The sequence below is a fragment of the Leptodactylus fuscus genome, chromosome 3 (genome assembly GCF_031893055.1).
Source record: "Leptodactylus fuscus isolate aLepFus1 chromosome 3, aLepFus1.hap2, whole genome shotgun sequence".
Classification (NCBI taxonomy): domain Eukaryota; kingdom Metazoa; phylum Chordata; class Amphibia; order Anura; family Leptodactylidae; genus Leptodactylus; species Leptodactylus fuscus.
The window spans coordinates 26,173,649-26,196,257 of NC_134267.1; the positions used below are offsets into that span (position 1 = coordinate 26,173,649).

The 22,609-nt window shown below is 48.0% G+C and overlaps 1 protein-coding gene across 1 annotated transcript; it reads right to left on the reverse strand.

The window, feature by feature from the left end:
* Positions 1-6,600: 6,600 nt before the first annotated feature.
* XPO5 (exportin 5) lies at positions 6,601-22,609 on the reverse strand. The gene is made up of 32 exons (XM_075267295.1): positions 22,442-22,609; positions 18,299-18,420; positions 17,670-17,742; positions 16,842-16,979; positions 16,583-16,765; positions 16,441-16,467; positions 16,034-16,219; positions 14,029-14,105; positions 13,824-13,926; positions 13,667-13,750; positions 13,458-13,583; positions 13,284-13,374; positions 12,935-13,063; positions 12,726-12,841; positions 12,347-12,502; positions 12,181-12,216; positions 11,984-12,073; positions 11,695-11,891; positions 11,147-11,249; positions 10,660-10,841; positions 10,485-10,585; positions 10,264-10,360; positions 10,001-10,137; positions 9,828-9,925; positions 9,721-9,746; positions 8,981-9,075; positions 8,798-8,890; positions 8,608-8,690; positions 8,356-8,463; positions 7,921-8,058; positions 7,672-7,833; positions 6,601-7,332 (listed from the first exon to the last, which is right to left on the reverse strand). Exons 1-32 carry the CDS (start codon positions 22,571-22,573, stop codon positions 7,189-7,191), a joined length of 3,633 nt encoding a protein of 1,210 aa, XP_075123396.1. The 5' UTR covers positions 22,574-22,609; the 3' UTR covers positions 6,601-7,188.

Sequence of the window (22,609 nt, forward strand, 5' to 3'; positions counted from 1 at the left end):
GATGAAGTTGTTTGGGGCCCTGAAAAGGGTGAGATGTTAATCCGGCTACCGGTGGAGGGATGGATTATATGTTCTGTAGCCGTCCTGGGTAGCTTAAGAGACTCAAGGAAGATGAATATCCTGGTGCCGGGCATCTAGATGTAGAGCGGGCCCATCTACTTCTAGAGGACTTAGGACATGGGGGGCTAGTCAGAGGCCCCTCTTCTGCTCACAGGAACCGCCACGTCCCCTACCCCTGAACTGGGGGGGGCAGAACACCTTTGTCCTCTAGAGCCTCCAGCGGAGGAACCTCGGCCATGAAAGGACGTCCTCCTCCTTTCGGGCGGTTGAGGGAGATTTTGTCAGGATACGGAGTCACCGCAGTCTCCTTGCTGCGCGGCGACTCCCCGGGAGACGTGTTAAGAGTTCTATTGGTTGTGCTTAGGTGATTAAGGGTTAATCTTTTCCTTGCTCTCAGTTCTCCATGCCATTAGCCATCACAGGTGTTGTGGGTTGTTTTCTCTGCTGCTATTTAAACCCCACCCAGGCATGGATCCTTGCCAGCCATTCACTTAGTGTTTCCTGGTCTCCTCCAGATATCCAGTCTGTGTGTCTTTCTGTCTGTTTATTGGTTACTGTATACCCGGCTTGTATTTGACTATTCCTTGTCTTCTGATTTGGTACTTTATTCTGATCTCCTGGCTTAACCTCTTGCTCGTCCGACCCCGCCTTCTCTTCTGTGTTTTTGCTGGGACTTGTTGTCATCCCTTGTTCTATGCTATTTTGTCTTTGGTTTTGCATTGCATTTTACACTGTGCTTTCTGCTTAGGTGTCACCCGCGTTACTCCAGCCCCTAGCACTTTCAGGGCCTCCTCTTCCCTGACCCTAGCCACCTGGACAGTAGCGTTGGAGTCAGTGTCAGGCAGTGCAGAGTGACACAGCTAGGAAAGCAACACTGTGCAACTAATGACAAAAGGGGTCGTAGGCCCTGCAGCTAGAACTATGCTGTAGATCTGAGATGAGGCAGATCAATGCACTTCCTAATTGAAGTGCGCCTGCCACGACTCCTACGCTGCGGCTATCCCTGGAGGGTGGATAACGCCACCAAATTTACTTTATATTCTCTCCCCTTTGAACCTGGAAAATTGTTCAGCAGAGGCCTTGATGACTTTGAAGGAAGGTTTTTCAGACAGGAAGGGTAAAGGCTTACCTGAGTCCTTTAGGGGTAGATCTAGACCTTATGGTCGGGTTCATGGCTATCAGTCCCAGTCCAGACCTGAATCCCAGATTTCCCAAAGTGGAGGATAGAAAGAAGGCCAGTTTTTGACAGTGAGGTGCTTCCTGTTGGGGTGCCTTACCAGTTGGGGGTTATCTCTCCCATTTTCTTTCTTTTTGGCAGGGAAACATTCAAGATCCTTGCAGGTGGTGGAAAGAGGATACGCCATCGAATTTCCCCATCCTCCTTGGTATCGCTTTATTGTGACTCGTTCCCTTCCTGTGGCTCAGCAGGTTATTCTAGAAGGCTCCATTCTAGTCTACATCAAAAAGGGGGCCCCTGGAAGAAGGTTTTGGTGTCCATTTCCCAGTCTTTTTGATGCCAAAACCATCAGGGGACTGGAGGATGATTATAGACTTAAAGAGGACCTTTCACCATATCCGGGCACAGGCAGTTCTATACACTGCCAGAAAGCTGACAGTGCGCTGAATTCAGCGCACTGTCGGCTTTCCCGATCTGTGCCCGGTGTGAAGAGCTTACGGCCCGGTACCGTAGCTCTTCTATGATCAGAAGGGCGTTTCTGACCATTAGCCAGAGACGTCCTTCTGCCTCGCGGTGCCAATCGCGCTGTGCTGTGGAGCCGGGAGGAACGCCCCCTCCCTCTGCTCACACAGCTTGTCCATAGACGAGCATTATCAGGAGAGGGAGGGGGCGTTCCTCCCCGCTCCACAGCACAGCGCGATTGGCGCCGCGAGGCAGAAGGACGTCTCTGGCTAATGGTCAGAAACGCCCTTCTGACTGTAAAGCGCTACGGTACAGGGACCGATAGCGCTTTACACCGGGCACGGATCGGGAAAGCCGACAGTGCGCTGAATTCAGCCCACTGTCAGCTTTCTGGCAGTATATAACACTGCCTGTGCCCAGATATGGTGAAAGGTCCTCTTTAAGATACCTAAATTGGTCCATAAAGAAAAAAACATTTTTGGATGGAGTCTATAGAATCCGTAACATCCTTTCTCCAGCGGAGCGAGGGATTCGTCACCCTGGTTTTAAAGGATGCTTATGCCTACACATCCCTTATTTACCCACCTCACAAAAAGTTTCTCAGGATTGTTGTTCTAATCTCAGGACACAGGGAGCATTTTCAGTTTGCTGCTCTTTCCTTTGGGATTTCTTTGACCCCTCACACTTTTACCGAGGTGGTGGCTCCGGTTGCAGCCGCTCTCAGGCTTCAGGGCCTATTTGTCATTAATATAGAAAAAACATGTTTGCTCACAGCTCTCAATAAAATTTAGAAAGTGACACTTACTCACATGTCAGAAGCCGGCGTCTCGAAAAAAGATAAGTGATGAATTGGATCACTTATAAAACAAATGCACGGAAAAAGACTCCCCCGGCTGGGCTGATTGCAGTAGCATGTGAACGAAGATAATCCAGCACTCAGAATCCAATGTGAATAAAGGATTGAAACTTGACTTTTATTGTGAAGATGTCATTCTTCCATTACAAATATAAACGTGCAGGGGTCAAAGATTGCCTACCCGTTTTGAGGCTTAAACCGGCCTCTTATTCATGGCATGACCATGAATAAGAGGCCGGTTTAAGCCTCGAAACGAGTCATTCCCTTTATTGATGACTGACTTATAAAAGCTGTCAATATCAGTTCTCCTGCATCTTCCGTTAGTCGTCTCCTTCCTTCTACGTCTAGGATGGTTGATAAATTGGCAAAAGTCTGAGGTAGTTCCTTCTACCCAGAGGAAGTTTCTAGGGTTTCTCCTAGACTTAGACCATATGCAGATCTCTTTAACCGTTCCAAGAAAGGAAAGGATAGTGGCAGCTGCATGGTATCTGTCCAGAACCCACTGGGTATCTATCAGGACTGCTATGAGAGCCCTAGTTCTAATGTCATCCTCGGCCATGGCGGTCCCATGGGCTTTATGACATTTGCATCCTCTCCGGACAGAGGTTTTGAGGACTTGGACTCGTTCTCCAGGCGGTTTCGACAAGAAGATCCATATTTCCCTCGGATGGTGGATGCACTTGAAAGACGGAATGTCAATGATGCAACCTCGTTGGACCCTGTTGATCACTGATGTATTCCTCTTGGGAAGGGGAACCCATCTGGACGTCAAAACCATGCAAGGTCTCTGGAGCGACTGGGAGTCGAGGACGTCATCCAGTTGGAAAGAGCTCAGAGTTGTCTACTTAGCATTACTTCAATTCTCTCTTCTCGGAGGGAGGGCTGTCAAGATACGTTCAAACAGTATGACAACAGTAATGTATCTGAACAAACAGCGAGGTACCAGGTCTCTACCCCTCCTCAGAGAGGTGAATTTGATTTTTTTTGTGGGCAGAAAAGAATCTGTCCCATCTATCCGCGGTTCACATCAAGGGCTCTTTGAACATAGTAGTGAATTAATTGCATTGGGGTTTTACCGTATCAGAATGGTCTCTCAATCCAGAAGTTTTCCATCAGATCACCCTGAAGTGGAGTCTCCCAGAAGTGGACTTCGTGGCAACAAGACTCAATGCCAAGCTGGAGACGTTCTGCCCACTATATCAAGGAGGACAATTCCTTGGTGGTTCAGGCTGGCCTACATCTTCCCTCCACTTTCCATGATACCTTGAGAATTGATGAAAGTCAGACAGGACCAAGTCTCTGTGATAGCCATGATTCCATTCTGGCCAAAGAGATCTTGGTTGTCATGCTCATAAGTCGAGGAACTTATTGGAGGCTTCCCCCAACCCAGAACCTGGTTTCCCAAGGAACTCAGGGGGGGGGGGGGGGAGGGGGGGGAAATCCGTCCCTCCGGGGAGGATAGGAGCTGGTAAATACTCGAGATCAAACCTTTCGTGGAGGTGCCAGCTCGACACATCCTCTCAAAAGCAGTAGGGAGTGAGACTCTCAGGGAGCCAAACTGAGAGAATAAAAAATGGGCAATCTGCTGGTAATGGAGCCACTCAGAAGCAGGTAAATGCAGGACAGAGGTAAAATAGGCGAAGGGCCTGAGCGCTAATGTCGTGGGGTCCACCAAGTCAGCAATGTGGAAAAGGCCCAATCTATTCCAGGGTCAAACCATAGCCTAGCCCCCAGGACTCTCTCCCTCCCAGGAGGAGTGGATTATACAGGAAGGAGATCATAGAGGAGTGCCACGAAGCTAAATAAAAAAAAAGTCCTACTTGCAGGACTTTTCTGTTCATTTGAAAAACGGACACCAAGTGTCTGTTATTTTTTTAACATTGAAGTCTATGGGCAATGGACTTCTAACGAACAGTAACTGAGAGCCATCAGTTACTGTTCGTTTGTGTCCGTTATGATAGGTGTCTGTTTTGTTTGTTTTTTAAAATGGACACCTTTGGTACACAACGGTAGTGTGAACTCTACCTAAGGGAAAACAGATTAACATCATCATGAATAAATATGGTCCATCTTCCAAAACTGGCTCTCAAGATCCTCTTGAAGGTTTCAGGACTTCATATCATGAAGGCCCACTGTGTTGGAGATCAAGTCCCTTTCTAAGGCAGTTTTCTTAAGATCTGTTACTTAAGATTCCTCAAAGAAGTCCAAACCCTCAGCCCATCCATCTGGAGCCCTGTGCCATTTCCCTTCGAACCTACATGACAACCGTCTATAAATTTCCTTTGCTATTTCCTATGGGCAGTTCCATCCATGAGATCAGCAAAATCCTGGCACTCCTGAGCTAACCTTAGGGCAGTGATGTCGAACCTTTTAGAGACAGAGTGCCCAAACTGCAACCCAAAACCCACTACATTATCGTGAAGTGCCAGCACGGCAATTTAACCTTAATACTGTGCAGATCCACAATTGCGGACAGTTATGGACCCACAAATTGCAGTCATGTGAATGGAGCTTTACAGAGCTTTCAATAATACAGAACAACTTTGTACTGAAATGTAAAGCTATCCGCATTTAGTACTTTAAACAATTAATGTTCACTATTTACATCGCGCAGGATCTGTTATATAGTGACCGTGCAATGTTATTACATCCTGTACTAATATACGCGCGTATCACATTGAAAGCAATAGGGGAAAAAAGCAGCCCATTCATTTCTATGAGGAGCGCACGTATGCCGGCTCCCATAAAAAGCAATGGGATCTGTTTTAACGCCGCTGATTCGGAACAAGTTACACGTTCAGAATCAGTGAGCTTATACTCAGTGTGAATACACCCTAACTTTGTAATGTATCTTATGAATGAAATCTGTCTCCTTCTCCAATTTTTAGACTGAGTTACATTATTATTATTGACAAAGATCTATGGTGGGAGGGGGGACGTGGCTGCAGGGAAAGAGGCAGAAAACTGACACGCTGTGAGGACGCTCTGACGCTACTCAATTTGTCAAGTCACTACAATTACACAAAATGTGGCAATAAATCCCCCCCTTTTTTTGTCAACCTCCTAGAATGCAGAAGAAAACTCACATGTCCTCCGCCTTAATAAATGTCACACTGTAGGACAGGCGACTACAATCTATTACTATCTGTTATCAGCCATGTCAGGAGAGGCCGACTGTAGGACCGGTGACTACAATCTATTACTGTTATCAGCCATGTCAGGAGAGGAGAGGCCGACTGTAGGACAGGGGAATACAATCTATTACTATCTGTTATCAGCCATGTCAGGAGAGGAGAGGCCGACTGTAGTACAGGTGAATACAATCTATTACTGTTATCAGCCATGTCAGGAGAGGAGAGGCCGACTGTAGGACAGGGGAATACAATCTATTACTGTTATCAGCCATGTCAGGAGAGGAGAGCCCGACTGTAGGACAGGTGACTACAATCTATTACTGTTATCAGCCATGTCAGGAGGGGAGAGGCCGACTGTAGGACAGGTGACTACAATCTATTACTGTTATCAGCCATGTCAGGAGAGGAGAGGCCGACTGTAGGACAGGTGAATACAATCTATTACTGTTATCAGCCATGTCAGGAGGGGAGAGACCGACTGTAGGACAGGTGACTACAATCTATTACTGTTATCAGCCATGTCAGGAGGGGAGAGACCGACTGTAGGACAGGTGACTACAATCTATTACTATCTGTTATCAGTCATGTCCGGAGAGGAGAGGCCGACTGTAGGACAGGTGACTACAATCTATTACTATCTGTTATCAGCCATGTCAGGAGAGGCCGACTGTAGGACAGGTGAATACAATCTATTACTATCTGTTATCAGCCATGTCAGGAGCGGAGAGGCTGACTGTAGGACAGGGGAATACAATCTATTACTATCTGTTATCAGCCATGTCAGGAGAGGCCGACTGTAGGACAGGGGAATACACTCTATTACTATCTGTTATCAGCCATGTCAGGAGAGGCCGACTGTAGGACAGGTGAATACACTCTATTACTATCTGTTATCAGCCACGTCTACACTGAGTATAAGAAGAGTCTCACACGGTGAAGTTGGTATCAAACATTTACTGACAGCACGGGACGTCTCTCACTCAGCCACTCGCTCGCCCGTTTTGCTTCCAGTTAATATTTAGCTTAAAAAGAAGCATGATTGAATTTATGAACGACTGTGGGGAAAAATAAATAAGTGACGTCAACCAATAAAGGGTTAATGTTACCCCAGGGCCCCCAGTTTGTTTTCCTTATATTCCCTCTTGCTCAGTGAAGCATGCTGGGACATGTAGTAGTTTGGCTGCAGCATCTCCGATAATTAATTTCATCACTGAGTTCATCATCATCGTAGCTCTGTACAGACAGCGGGACCAACATGGCGCTATTAACCCCATACCTCCCAGGCTGCAGCATCTGCTATAGTCCTGTTCTTCCAGCACTAAGGTGCTGCACACACAGAGGACGAGCGGCGTCAGTCTAGGAATGTCTGTCTAGTGGATTGTTCTGACCCCCATGGGGGGAGGATATATCTACAGCCATAGGAAAATCTCACACACTCCAGCATCCTCTCTTCTGGAGGCGCAAGGTGGCAAGAACCTCCCGGCTGCTGTAACCACAGTTCAGGGCTGGAATAATGCTGGTAGTGTCTCAGCGCAGCTCCCCAAGATGGCGTCCTCGTTCACCACCGGCCTCCCCTTCTTCTGGAACAGGGATGGTAGATTCCGGATATGAACTTCTTTCCGAAACTGCTCGCCCAAAGGTTTCTAGAAATAGAAGGAGGAGGTCAAACATGGCTACTGTCCTTACTAATGAGTCATTCCAGGAGAGAAACATAGACCTGTACAATATACCGCCACACCATACACATACTTGTCCATCCCTCCTATAGATTATACATAACATCTATACTCGTATACAATGTAGTGCTGATATATGTGTAATATATTGTCTTCATGCTATATGACGTCTCATTATATAAAGGCAAGACACAGCAGGAGCCAATCATATCACTGTATAACTGTGGTGGCCCTGCCTGGGCTGTACCACAGAGCTCACAATCACCACTATGGACGCTGAGCTCTGACCCCTCCAGTTCTCCTCACCCCAATGCATCCAGTGATAAGGCGCCTGAATTGCTCCTTCCGCCGTTTCTCTCCTTGTTTCTGTGCTGGGAATTGGAGTCTGGAGTCAAACTGCTGCAGGGCGTCGTGTTGGATCTCAGGGACTTGCTCCATCACCACCCGCAGCTCGGGGACCTGAGGACGCTGGAGAAGGAGACAGTCAGCAAAGGGGACAATACAGGAGACAGTCAGGAGGCCGCAGCTCAGAGTGTATAGGTGTGCAGGACTTACCAGGACACTGTAAATCTGGAATGCCAGGGTCACCAGGGCACCATTGCAGGCCTCATGTTGACCATGGATTTGAAGGCCACGCAGGACGTTTGTGAAAAAACAGATCGCAGCTTCAGAAGGTAAAGAGTTGGAGACCACCTGTGAGGCGAGAAGACAGACATGAGAGTGCGAAAGATGGTGAGCAGGGAAGGGGAGGAGAGGGAGGAGGGTCAGCATGGGAAGGAGAGAGGAAGGGGAGGAGAGCCAGCATGGGAAGAGGAGGGGAAGGAGAGGAAGGTCACCACGGGAAGGGGAGGGGAAGGAGAGGAAGGTCACCACGGGAAGGGGAGGAAGGGGAGAAGAGCCAGCATGGTTAAGGGTGAGCAGCTCAGCATATGTGAGCCTCATTGTATATGATGTTGTTACACACAAATGATGGGGGTGATTGGTCTGCACCTGTTTGAGGAGGGGCCAGCACAGCTGGGAGGCGGCTCTCTGACAGGCGGGCGTGTCCATCCACACTAGCGGACTGTAAGCGCTGATCAATAAAGCAGTCGACACTTCCTGAAAGAGAGAAACATGTCAGAATATCACGTACAACCCCAAAACCCCTGCACATCTAAGGAATACAACTGGTCACCCAAGCTGGGGTGGTGGCGGGTTAAAGTGGGGGTATGGTCTCCTCTCACCACCAGGGGGCACACTCACCTCATGTGACATCAGGAACTTCCCCAGTTCTGTCAGTTCCAGAGAGCCAGCGGCCGCCAAGTCCACGTTCATCATTTCTTCATCTGTAGAGAGGTGGATAAGATCAGCCAAAGCACCACAACCTCACCAGAACGTACCGCTAAATGGCGCCTCTAGAGACGCTCACGGGATTAGAAAGGAGCAGTCTTACCTTCAGCGTCGATGTGAGCAGTGCCGCGCCCATCGTCTGCCACCGCATTTCCTGACGAGGAGTCCGTAGTCTTCTTGGCTATACAGCTGGCAACTATAAAGACACAGGGGAGGAGTCAGCAGCAGCTCATGGTGTATACAGCAGGGATCACAGGGGTATATACAATAGGCTAAGCGAACTCACTGATCAGGTCCACCATCTCCCGGGTCAGCAGCCGCACCAGCTCCACCTCCACGATCTCCGTAGACTCTGTGTTCAGCTCCGTGAAATCCTCCTCGCTGCAAGGAACAAGAGCTGACGATCATCATCACCGTGGCAGAACCAGCCCACACAGCTCACCTCATATTACACCATATACTCCAATCACCTCCAGAGCTGAGCAGTAGTAACAATTGTACTGTTAAGACTATATTTTATGCTCCAATTGCATCCAAAGATTAATACAATTCTGATTTCACCCCATAACACACCATATCTTAGAACACAAACATCTATATGGCTGAGCTGTATTCACAATTCTCCTGTCACATCATGTCTTATACTATAGTCACACGTAAAGCTGCAAAACGGCTTCCAGATTATAGCATATTATGCACAAGTTGAGCCATCACTTGACAACTTTATGAACGCAGCTCTGAAGTTGACTGAAGTATAAGACATGACGCATTCTATGTTGCAATATGAGCTATGACGGCATCCACAGCTCTGGTGGTGACTGGAGTACATTACACGGCGCTCAGCCTGCAAGTCATGCCATGAGATTACGTAATCTTGACATCCGCAGCTCTAGTGGTGACTGGAGTACAAGACATGATGCACTGCATTATGCAAAGCTCTATGTTGTGACATGTGATATGAGCTATGTCGGCATCCACAGCTCTGGTGGTGACTGGAGTACATTACATCCTCGGCCCTGTACTCACCTCACCAACCACTTCTGTGACAACCTCTGAAAGAGAAATTGACAGGTGTCAGTACTGTCAGGGTGTTTGGGGGGTGCTTGGCGGACATGGAGGGCGTATGGGCTTACCTGCTGTAGGAAGGTAAGGAGGGGCCCAAGGATTGGCCCCAGTAGGCTCTCATACTTGTCAGGAGGACAGGAGAGGAGCAGCGGCTTCACAAAGAACTGTAATCAGAGTTAAGGAGAGACAAACACCCCCATTGTGCCCCCTAACCCCCAAATCATACCCCTAGAAAGGATATTTAGCATCGACCGCAGGCGGAAGTCAGGGAGATTGTTCAAATTACAGAAGGCGGAGTTAACAAGGCGTATCGCCAAATCGGGCACCGAATAATAGTCCTGCTGCAACGCAGAGCCGAGGTTTCCCAGGACCTGACAACTGGAGCAAGAGGAGGCAAGAGTCAGAAGATGAGGGAGGGGGCAGCGGGAAAATCGGGAGGAGGAAGGGCAGCAGGATAGAGAGGGCGAAAGAGGATGAATAAAAAAGGAGGGGTGGGGCGCTCACCAGCCATCATAGATGGAGGAGAAGAATCCCTGCATCCTCTCCATCGCGCTCTTGTACACCGGGGAATCGTAGGAATCCATGAGTGGCTGCGTGATGCCTGTAGTAATAGGTAAAAATTAGCTCAGCCACCAGGGGGTGCACATACCAGGAATCATACAGCCAGCCCCTCCCTGCACATGATGTCCTTATACAAGATGGTGCCGTCATTACACTGCACTTACCCAGAATGCACTTCTTCTCCACCTCGAGTAAGTCCAGGCATTTCACATAGAATTCGCCCATTTTCTGAATGATTTCTGGGAGGTACAAACTGTTGAACGTCCTGAAGGAGGAAACGACCGGTCAGTGAGAGAACAGGGGGCAGCGCGAGAGACATACACAGCAACTACTACTCACCTTATCAGGCTCAGCACGCTGTCCAGGTGCTTCAATATGTCTTCACTGCAAGGGTTGCGGCAGATGGGGCCCCCAGACGAGGAGTACCCCACAACAAACCCCCCAGCTTTAGCCTGCTCGGGGTTACTGGGCGAGCGCGACCGCCTGAGAATGGCCTCCAAGGTGTACAGGCAGAAGCTGAGCTGCAACCAGAAGTAGTCAGATCAATGGCAGCAAGGCAACCCCACGCCACCAGGGGGCAGGCTGGGCATAATAGTACATACACCAGACCTCCCAGCCATCAGAGCAATGGATAGCTTATAAATGGGGGGAGGGGGGGGGGGGGGGTAATCAATAAGATAACCTGGGGATAATATGACACACACACCCGGTTGCCCAATCAGTTACTGTCGAAGGTTGCATGTCCGCTAGTGGGGACTGATTTATGGACTGCACCAGAACAGGGACAACTACCCGCAGTAGTGAAGGGTCAGCACCGGACACTCACCTGGCTGCGGTTCACCCTACACGGACCCTCTTCATTTTCTTCTTCACCTCGTAAGACTTTGATCCCCAAATAAGAAATAAACTCGTCAGGACTGGAGATGGCTCTGGAAGAGAAAAGGCACGAGGCACAAGGTGAGGGAGACAGCGGCCATCGGCTGCACATTAACCCTGTAGTAACCAAGCAAGTCTACGGCCTCACACACACCACTGATTTTCACAGGTCCATAGTGAGGCCACTGAACTCCATGTTGGGCCTATTACTGCCCGTTTTGTAGTCCGGCCTCATTCATCCAATAGTACAGGAAAACACGGAGATCTAAGAGACGTCATCTGCTGGAATTTTCATAAACATCACAATGGTCACGAGATCTTACAGGCGATCTAATAGGCGTCTGCCAGACCCCAGAGTTACAAGGACTCCCTCTGAAAGTTCACCGGTATTCTAGACCATTGGGCTTACAGAGGGAGATCTTTACCTAAGTAAAACCATTTAGATGGCGCAGTCACTCTTAGCTCATCAGAACCTTCTCCTGAGCCGGGACCCCTTACCTCTGCATCTCCTCGGACCTCCAGACCAACACGGCCGGACCCATTATCTGCCCCAAGAAGCTTCGCTGGCGCTCGTAGTCCTTGAACTGGTTACTGATCAGCACTTGGGCCTCCAGCAGGCCCGACTTCTCAAACTGGGAAAGGCGCTCGTCCTGCAGCAGCAGCATGGCCTGTGTGCAAAGGAGATCCAGGTGTGGCTGCAGGGGGAATGGGATAGTCAGCAAGAGACCCTCAACACCCCCCCACAACCCTGCGCTGCTTCATAACCCTGTATAGCTGGACCACTCACCATAACCAGCTCTGGAGAATCCCGGCAGATTTTAATAATGGAGGAGGAGGCGTGACGGCGAACGTTCTTCACTGCGCGACTGCGGGGACCCTGAGAGGAGACAAATAGTATTACAGAAGATCAATCCCCCACCCCATTCCCCTCCCATGAGTACAACAGAGGGCACCAGCAATGGACAAAAGAGTCTGGACTGTTACCTTATTATCCAGCTGAAAGGTCACGGCCGAGAAGAGCTGCAGGAGAAGCAGAGAATCAGACCATGAGCAGGGCAAGACCCCCAGAGTAGTCTTCCCCTCCCCCGCCAGGCATACAACCATTATATAGCTATTACTACAATGCACCACAATGATCAGAACCACTAACCTTGGTCAGCACCGCAGGCATCATGCCGTTCACGTAGCGCATGAACGGGAGGAGAACGGACAGGTTGGTAAGGATGCAGGACAGGATGAGGGGGTCTCTGGTCTCGTAGCTCAGCACCCGCTGAAGAAGTTCTATACCCTGAGATACCGGAAGCTTCTATATAAGAGAGACACATGTCACATATACATTACATACATAGACTGGTCTGTCTGACTACAGACAACACCTCCTGGGAGAGGAGGGGGAAAGTATGTGAACCGAAATGGGTGTGCATACCCCCAGGTGGTCCTTACATATGGCTCCACTTCAGAAGCACTATCTACAGTCCACATTGTGGTAACCAACATGACGGTTATTCCTATAGTCATGGACTTCTCACCTCTTTAGGCATTGAACGGAGGGTCTGGCTGATCACACACTCGCAGAAAAACGTCATGGCGTCCCATTGTATGAAGGAGGGAGACATGACACTGCATAGGCCATCACCCGTCTTAGCTGAAAAACAAAAAGCACAGGTCACACATGAAGCGTCCGGCGCACATAGAAGGAGCAGGCGACAATGCTGTAGAGAGTCCAGTCACCACATACAACAATTCAGTCCTGGGTCCACCGGAGCCAACAGCTGGAACTGCAGCCATTCATCAGCCAAGCGGAAACCGGCCAGAGGGTCCACGCGGCAGGCCCCACGGATCACATCACCCATCATGGCCTTGAAATCTAGGTGAGTGAACATATGAGGAACACATGAGGCCGTGTGACAAGTCTCCTCCACCAGACCCTGCAGAGCAGATTCATCCAGATCACCCATAAAAAGGGCCAGAAGAGGCAGGGCCCAAACCCAAAGATGGACTATGATAAAACAGGGGCCAATACTGGGACCACTAGAGACCAGCTGTGAAGGGCAGGGATGTCATCTAGAGTCGCTTACTCTACTCACAGTTGAAGAAGTTGTTGAAGTCTTCGTCACTGTCACAGTCGAGGCGCGAGTATTCGCAGCTAGGGCTGTCATTCTTGGATGGATAGCCCACCTGGAAATATAGGGGCAGGAAGAGTTAATGGGGGGGCAGGAGGGTGGGGCTGAGTAAATATGAGGACCCTCACCACTCCTCACCTTCACCACATTACTCATAGAGATCCTCAGGAACTCTGGGACCATTGCCTTCAGGGCCGCATCTTTAGACAGAACGTCATGTCTGAAGAGAGACCCCCACGTCATCAGAGTGGACGACCTGAGGAACTGAGGGGAGCAGGTATTAGAAAAACGCAGGAATGGGTGGAGGTTATGACAAAGCAGCAATATCCTAGCCAGCTGCCACTCACCTGACTGGGGTGCACTGTAAACTCCCGCAACGAGCTCAGGTATTTACCGAAAGTCACCGGGATCTTCACACTGACATCGGAGGACTGCGGCACAAAAGAGGGGATAAGAGGACGGAACGACAGTGGAGTGGGAGAGGGGAGAGGGAACGGTACTTACCGCAGTCAAAGCGCATAGCTGGCCACCCAGAGAGCACAAGACCTGGCACAGCCGCTTCAGGAAGACATAACGCTTCTCCTGCAGACCCTCGCTGTGAGCCTTCCTGTGAAGATGGAGAAGCCACAGATAAGACAGAAGAACAGGATGTGTTGTAGGAGAACAGAGCCCTGTACAGAGGAGCGGCATCATGGGGGATTGCACTTACTGAGCTGCTGACATGATATAATGCATAGGATTATCTCCAAATAAGACGAGGAGAGGGACCCGGTCCTCCATCTTTCCCTGTGTACATAAAAATCTAGGGTGAGTCCAAATACAATCAAGTTTAACCTTTGTAGCTACAAGATGAAGTTATAACACGGCCATATATCTAAATATATGCAACTAGCTGGTACCCGCGACTTCGTCTGCGGTGATTGTAGCAGTGGGTATATACAGGCGCGGGTAAGGTTTTCGTACTGTGTATAAGGGATGGGATATGAAATGTAACTTTGTATCTTGTTTTTGCTGTAATTCAGAGAATACGTGAGACTTTTGTGTTGAAGTTACTTTGTATTTGAGCTGCTATATATACGGTGTTGTGAGAAACTTTACATAGTGACTTTGGGACAGAAGTATTTGAAGTTAACCCTTTCCCGCCGATGGCATTTTTTGATTTTCGTTTTTGACTCTCCTCCTTCTAAACCCCATAACTTTTTTATTTCTCCGCTCCCAGAGTCATATGAGGTCTTAATTTCTCCTGGGACAAATTTTTCTTCATGATGCCACCATTATTTATTCTATATAATGTACTGGGAAGCAGGGAAAAAATTCAGAATGGGGTGGATTGGAAGAAAAAATTCATTTCTGCGACTTTCTTACGGGCTTTGGTTTTACGGCGTTCACTGTGCAACCAAAATGACATGTCCCCTGTATTCTGTGTTTCGTTACAATTCCGGGGATACCAAATTTATATGGTTTTATTTACATTTTGACCCCTTAAAAAAATTCCAAAACTGTGTTAAAAATTATTTTTTGAAAAGTCGCCATATTCCGACAGCCGTAACTTTTTTATACGTGCGTGTACGGGGATGTATAGGGCGTATTTTTTTGCGGGACCAGGTGTACTTTGTAGTTCTACCATTTTTGGGAAATGTTATTGCTTTGATCACTTTTTATTCACATTTTTATCAGAATCAAAACAGTGAAAAAAATGGCGGTTTGGCACTTTTGACCATATTTCCCGCTACGGCGTTTACCGAACAGGAAAAATATTTGTATAGCTTTGTAGAGCGGGCGATTTCAAACGTGGGGATACCTAATATGTATGTGTTTCACAGTTTTAAACTACTTTTATATGTGTTCTAGGGAAAGGGGGGGTGATTTGAATTTTTAATCCTTTTTATTTATTTTTTACTTTTTTTAAACTTTTTTTTTTGCATTTATTAGACCACCTAGGGGTATTGACATGGGTGAGCGGTGTTGCAGATTGTCAGAGCGATGGGGGTCGGCAAACATGGCTGCTCCGGAGCGTTAAAAGAGCCTCCTGGAGTATCGTTAAGGTGAGGGGCAAAGTATATGTATATGTGATTGTGTGGGGTTAGGGGCGAGGCTGTAGAGGGCAATAGGAATTTTGTGGCTTGCTATGGTCCAAAGTGTGTGAGATTGCAGAGATGGTGGTGTGAGTTTGGGTTTCGTGGGGGTCCTGGCACAAACGTATGTGCGCTATTGTGACGAAAAGTAGCCTATTGTTTAATCGGGTGTATTAACTATGTTTGTGGAAAATTTCAGCCAAATCGGTGGAGCGGTTTTTCCGTGATTGAGGAACAAACATCCGAACATGCAAACATCCAAACACACAAACCCACAAACTTTCACATTTATAATATTAATAGGATTAAGATCAATCGTCAGAATCAGCATCATACTTATTTAGATTTACATCCTGTATTATACTCCAGAGCTGCGCTCACTATTCTGCTGGTGCAGTCACTGTGTACATACATTACATTACTTATCCTGTACTGATCCTGAGTTACATCCTGTATTATACTCCAGAGCTGCGCTCACTATTCTGCTGGTACCGTAAGTTTACAAACATTACTGTACATATAAAAGCTTGCTGACAGTTTCCAATGACAAGCAGCAGAATTGTGAGTGCAGCTCTTAAGTATAATACAACATGTGAATGACAACCTTCTACAATCAGCCTCTTCACGACTCGGTCTCACCTTCCTGCTAACTGCAATGAGCAGACACTCCGCCGCCTCCACCTGCAGCTCCTCCTCCTCCAGCAGGAGACACAGCATCTGCAGCAGCTTACAGTCATCGGCCGTGATGTGACTGACAGACACCCAGTCTATGTATCCCGCCAGTGTGTTCAGAGCTGCCAGCGCCACCCGGCACAGTCCCTGGCACTGCAAGAAGCAGAGAACATGCAGCAATTATTAGAGACTATATTCACACTTAAAGGGCTGGTGCACACTTTTCTGTTCTACACCAAGTTCTCTGCTTGTTGGCAGTGAATGGAAGATTGCTTTCCATTCACATCTTCTACCTCACCAGACCCTTTCCTGACACTTGATGGATGAGAACAGGGTGTGCACTGGACCCCCTCCACTGCTACAGTCAGACTCACCTTGTCCTTCTGAGCTGGGTCGCTCTTCTGCAAGGAGGAAAGCACAAGAGTCAGAACAGAAATCCCACCAGGAAGTTGTACTGAGCCCCCTAATACAAACACTGACACAATAAAGCACCCCCTACTGGACGGTGGGACTCACCAGCTGCTGGTACTGATGCACGCTGTCTCCCAGAATGCTCAGCATGAAGGTGAAGAGCTTTTCCATGTTGTGGGTCATGGTGGTCTGGATGTCACGGCGGCGCTGGGCGGGCAGAGCCTGGAAGGTGACCACGTCCTCAGCCAGCCGCAACAGGATGAACATCACCAGCTCCGTCTGCACCTCCTGGAAAGCAGAGACAGAGGTCACACCCTGCTTTCATAACCCCCTCCCCACCCCTAGCCTGTGGGGGGCACTATACCCCGTTCTTGATGAGACCCTCCAGCTCCGTCAGCATGTTGGGCCAATGCTGAGGCCATTCCCGCTTTATCATCTCCACCACGATCCGGGCCAGCACGTCCTTTATGTGCCCCTCCTCCTCCAGGATGGGGCGGATACCCTGCAAAGACAGCACAACATGAGACCACTGCCCGTAAGGACAGGCTGTATGTGGGAGGGGTCCACATTATACAGACACAACAACATAAGACCACTGGCCACAGGGGCAAGCTGTATGTGGGAGGGGTCCACATTATACAGACACAACAACATAAGACCACCAGCCGTAGGGACAGGCTGTACGTGGGAGGGGTCTACACTATACAGACACAACAACATAAGACCACTGGCCACAGGGGCAAGCTGTACGTGGGAGGGGTCCACAGTATACAGACAGGACAACATAAGACCACTGGCCGCAGGGGCAAGCTGTATGTGGGAGGGGTCCGCAGTATACAGACAGGACGACATAAGACCACTGGCTGCAGGGACAGGCTGTACATGGGAGGGGTCCGCAGTATACAGACAGGACAACATAAGAACCACTGCCTCCATCTTTCTAACACATTTTGTGTTTTAAAACTTCGTCTTCAAGATCTCTACTTGCTGTCAGTGAACAGAAACACTCTAGACATCACCATCTCCAGTAGAGTTAATACGTCTCATAGCTGAGGGTTCGTTACAATTGTATTCAGTCTAGACAATCCTCTGAGGACTTCAGATTCATACACAGCAGCAGAACTGGAGCGCAGTGGCCCCAGGAGTCCTGTAACGCTGCTGTACAGTCAGGGGCCACGAGGAGGCGACTTACACTGGCTATGAGCCCCATGACACTGTCCTTCAGGATCACCTTCTCCTGCCGATCCATGTTATTCCACCGAAACCTGGAAGATCAGAGAAAGACATGAAGAGTGCAGCTCTGGAAGGAATCCTCGGCAGAACAGGTAGAATCCTTCATCTACAGCGTATACTCCAGTCACATCCAGAGCTGCAGTCACAATCCAGCTGTTACCTATAGTCCCATGCAAAACTACACTTACAATGCTGAATAATGACTGCAGATCTGGATGTGACTGGAGTATGACTGTGCTTGTAGGCTTCCCTCGTTGCCACCTGTATATTATAAGACATATACAGTATTGTGGTGCTCTGTGCAGATTATCAAACATTCTCAGGGTGGGGGTGGGGGGAGGTAGGTGAAAGGTTTCGAGGAGTCAGCCATGAATGAAGAAGAGGAAACCACAGCAGCTGAGAGTACATAGCCGAGCACATCCTCAGCCGCCCATGTGCAGCGCCGGCCAGGTGTGCAGGCAGAGTCCTCGAGAGCAGAGACATGCTAGAGAGCTTCAACTGTCAGAACAACACCCCAAGGCGTGACGATGGGACCCCCCGCCTCCAAGAAAAAAACAAAACAATAACCACCATTAGGTCCCCTCTTACTTGACAACATGCTCCAGAACCTGCAGGCCAAAGTGTCTGACAACTGGAAGCTGAGACTTCTCTGCCAGCTGCAGCCCGCAGGGCACACACACCGGGCACTTCTCCTTAAAATCCTCACAGAACTGCAGGAAAGAAGGGATCGGGTCAGAGGGCAATCAATGTGGTAACCCCCTCCCCATGTATGATCCCCAGTCACAATACACACAGCTATAGCACCCTACCCCATGTATGACGCCAGTCACAATACACACACCTATAGCCCCCTACCCCATGTATGATGCCAGTCACAATACACACACCTATAGCCCCCTACCTCATGTATGATCCCCAGTCACAATACACACACCTATAGCCCCCTACCCCATGTATGATGCCAGTCACAATACACACACCTATAGCCCCCTACCTCATGTATGATCCCCAGTCACAATACACACACCTATAGCCCCCTACCTCATGTATGATGCCAGTCACAATACACACACCTATAGCCCCCTACCTCATGTATGATGCCAGTCACAATACACACACCTATAGCCCCCTACCCTATGTATGATGCCAGTCACAATACACACACCTATAGCCCCCTACCTCATGTATGATGCCAGTCACAATACACACAGCTATAGCCCCCTACCTCATGTATGATGCCAGTCACAATACACACAGCTATAGCCCCCCTCCCCATGTATGATGCCAGTCACAATACACACACCTATAGCCCCCTACCCTATGTATGATGCCAGTCACAATACACACAGCTATAGCCCCCCTCCCCATGTATGATGCCAGTCACAATACACACACCTATAGCCCCCTACCTCATGTATGATCCCCAGTCACAATACACACACCTATAGCCCCCTACCTCATGTATGATCCCCAGTCACAATACACACACCTATAGCCCCCTACCTCATGTATGATGCCAGTCACAATACACACAGCTATAGCCCCCCTCCCCATGTATGATGCCAGTCACAATACACACACCTATAGCCCCCTACCTCATGTATGATCCCCAGTCACAATACACACACCTATAGCCCCCTACCTCATGTATGATCCCCAGTCACAATACACACACCTATAGCCCCCTACCTCATGTATGATGCCAGTCACAATACACACAGCTATAGCCCCCTACCTCATGTATGATGCCAGTCACAATACACACAGCTATAGCCCCCCTCCCCATGTATGATGCCAGTCACAATACACACACCTATAGCCCCCTACCCTATGTATGATGCCAGTCACAATACACACAGCTATAGCCCCCTACCCCATGTATGATGCCCGTCACAATATACACACCTGTAGCCCCACAGATATTTTACATCATATACACACCCACCCACTACTGTATTCTACAGTATATCATCAACCCAACTCAGCTGTATAATTTAGTATATTATGACATCCCCCATATCCTCCAGTACAGTATATCCATCCTCTGTATATTAAACATTCCCCACTCCTGTACCCCCTCATCTCCTCCTGTACATTACTACCCCTTCCAAATAGTATATCCAACCCCTGTATAACAACCATCACCCTCTTCTGTATCCATCAGTATATTATTACTCTAATAATATCCTTCTGTTTATTAACAGTATACACCTACAGACTGCAGTATATTATATCCCCACCACCCTGTACCTCCCCTCCCTAGAATATTTCTTCTGTATCCTCTCGGTATATAATATCTTTCCCCTTCTGTTATCTCCAGTATATTATATCTATATCCTCCTCTCCTGTACCCACTAATATTTTATATCCCCCTTCTTTATCCTCAGATATATTATATCTATATCCTCCAGTATATTACACACCCCCTATCCAGTGTCTCCCAGTATATTAAATCTCTCCCCTGCTGTATATTATTTGTATAACCCTCCCCCAGTATATTATATCTCCCTCTCCTGTATCCACTGATATTTTTATTATTATATCTCCCCCTCCTGTATACGCTGGTATATTAGAATCTCCCTCTCCTGTATCTCCCCCTCCTTTATCCCCCTGTATATTACATCTCCCCTTCCTGTACGCCTCGGTGTATCACATTTCTCTCTCCTGTATCCTCCAGTATATTATACTAGCTGGTACCCGCGACTTCGTCTGCGGTGATTGTAGCAGTGGGTATATACAGGCGCGGGTAAGGTTTTCGTACTGTGTATAAGGGATGGGATATGAAATGTAACTTTGTATCTTGTTTTTGCTATAATTCAGAGAATACGTGAGACTTTTGTGTTGCAGTTACTTTGTATTTGAGCTGCTATATATACGGTGTTGTGAGAAACTTTACATAGTGACTTTGGGACAGAAGTATTTGAAGTTAACCATTTCCCGTCAATGGCATTTTTTGATTTTCGTTTTTGACTCTCCTCCTTCTAAACCCCATAAGTTTTTTATTTCTCCACTCCCAGAGCCATATGAGGTCTTAATTTTTCCTGGGACATATTTTTCTTCATGATGCCACCATTATTTATTCTATATAATGTACTGGGAAGCAGGGAAAAAATTCTGAATGGGGTGGATTTGAAGAAAAAATGGATTTCTGCGACTTTCTTACGGGCTTTGGTTTTACGGCGTTCACTGTGCAACCAAAATGACATGTCCCCTGTATTCTGTGTTTCGTTACGTTGCTGGGGATACCAAATTTATATGGTTTTATTTACATTTTGACCCCTTAAAAAAATCCAAAACTGTGTTAAAATTTTTTTTTTTTTTTAAAAGTCGTCATATTCCGACAGCCGTAACTTTTTTATACTTGCGTGTACGGGGATGCATAGGGCGTCTATTTTTGCGGGACCAGGTGTACTTTGTAGTTCTACCATTTTCGGGAAATGTTATTGCTTTCATCACTTTTTATTCAAATTTTTATCAGAATCAAAACAGTGAAAAAACGGCGGTTTGGCACTTTTGACCATTTTTCCCGCTACGGCGTTTACCGAACAGGAAAAATATTTGTATAGCTTTGTAGAGCGGGCGATTTTGGACGCGGGGAGACCTAACATGTATGTGTTTCACAGTTTTTAACTTCTTTTATATGTGTTCTAGGGAAAGGGGGGTGATTTGAATTTTTAATCCTTTTTATTTGGTTTTATATTTTTTTTAAACTTTTTTTTTTTTGCATTTATTAGACCGCCTAGGGGTATTGACATGGGTGGGCGGTGTCGCGGATTGTCAGAGCGGTGGGGGTCGGCAAACATGGCTGCTCCGGAGCGTTAAAGAGCGCCTCCTGGAGTATCGTTAAGGTGAGGGGCAAAGTGGTAAAGTCTATGTATATGTGATTGTGTGGGGTTAGGGGCGAGGCTGTAGAGGGCAATATGAATTTTGTGGCTTGCTATGGTCCAAAGTGTGTGAGATTGCAGAGATGGTGGTGTGAGTTTGGGTTTTGTGAGGGTCCTGGCACAAACGTATGTGCGCTATTGTGACGAAAAGTAGCCTATTGCGCAATCGGGTGTATTAACTATGTTTGTGGAAACTTTCAGCCAAATCGGTGGAGCGGTTTTTGCGTGATTGACTAACAAACATCCGAACATGCAAACTCACAAACATCAAAACTCACAAACTTTCACATTTATAATATTAATAGGATAGGATCTCTCTCTTCTGTATTCCCCAGTAAATTATCTCTCTCTCCTGCATCCCCCGGTATATTATCTCTACCACTTCTGCATCCCCCGGTATATTATCTCTACCACTTCTGAATCCCCCGGTATATTACATCTCCCTCTCCTATATCCTCTGGTATATTATATCTCCCCCTGTATATTACATCTGTATCCCCCGGTAAATTATATCTCTCTCCTTTATCCTCCGATGCAGTACATCTATATTCTCCCCTCTTTTATCCCCTGGTATTATTACTATATCCCCCAGTATATTACATCTGTATCCCCCCGGTATATTATATCCCCTCTATATATTACATCTGTATCCCTGGGAATATTATATCTCTCTCTCCTGTATCCCCCTGGTATATTATATGTCCCCCTCCTGTATTCCCTGTAAATTACAGCTGTATCCCTCAGTATATTATTATAACTCCCCCCTGTATATTACATCTGTATCCCCCGGCGCCCTCTCCGTCCATCCTCCCCTCACATGTGTCCAGGCTGCCCCTACGGCCCTCACCCTCAGCGCCTCCAGCCTGTGCTCCTGGGCCGAGCTGGGCTCCATGATGACGGTCACGGCCTGCACCAGCCTCTCGCACAGCTCCCGCACCTGCTCCGCCATCTCCCGAGAAAACGGCGAGGACCCCGGCATGAGCTACACAGAGGATGCGCACTCACACCGTGCTCC

What these genes read in the sequence shown, in the direction of transcription:
- XPO5 (XM_075267295.1), bottom strand. Translation starts at nt 22,573, where the DNA reads ATGCCGGGGTCCTCGCCGTTTTCTCGGGAGATGGCGGAGCAGGTGCGG. An exon ending in TGCATCAGTACCAGCAGCTG is followed by an intron (nt 16,468 to 16,582) that starts GTGAGTCCCACC and finishes TCCTCCTTGCAG; the next exon opens with AAGAGCGACCCAGCTCAGAA. An exon ending in GCTGGCCCCTCCTCAAACAG is followed by an intron (nt 8,059 to 8,355) that starts GTGCAGACCAAT and finishes CTCGCCTCACAG; the next exon opens with GTGGTCTCCAACTCTTTACC.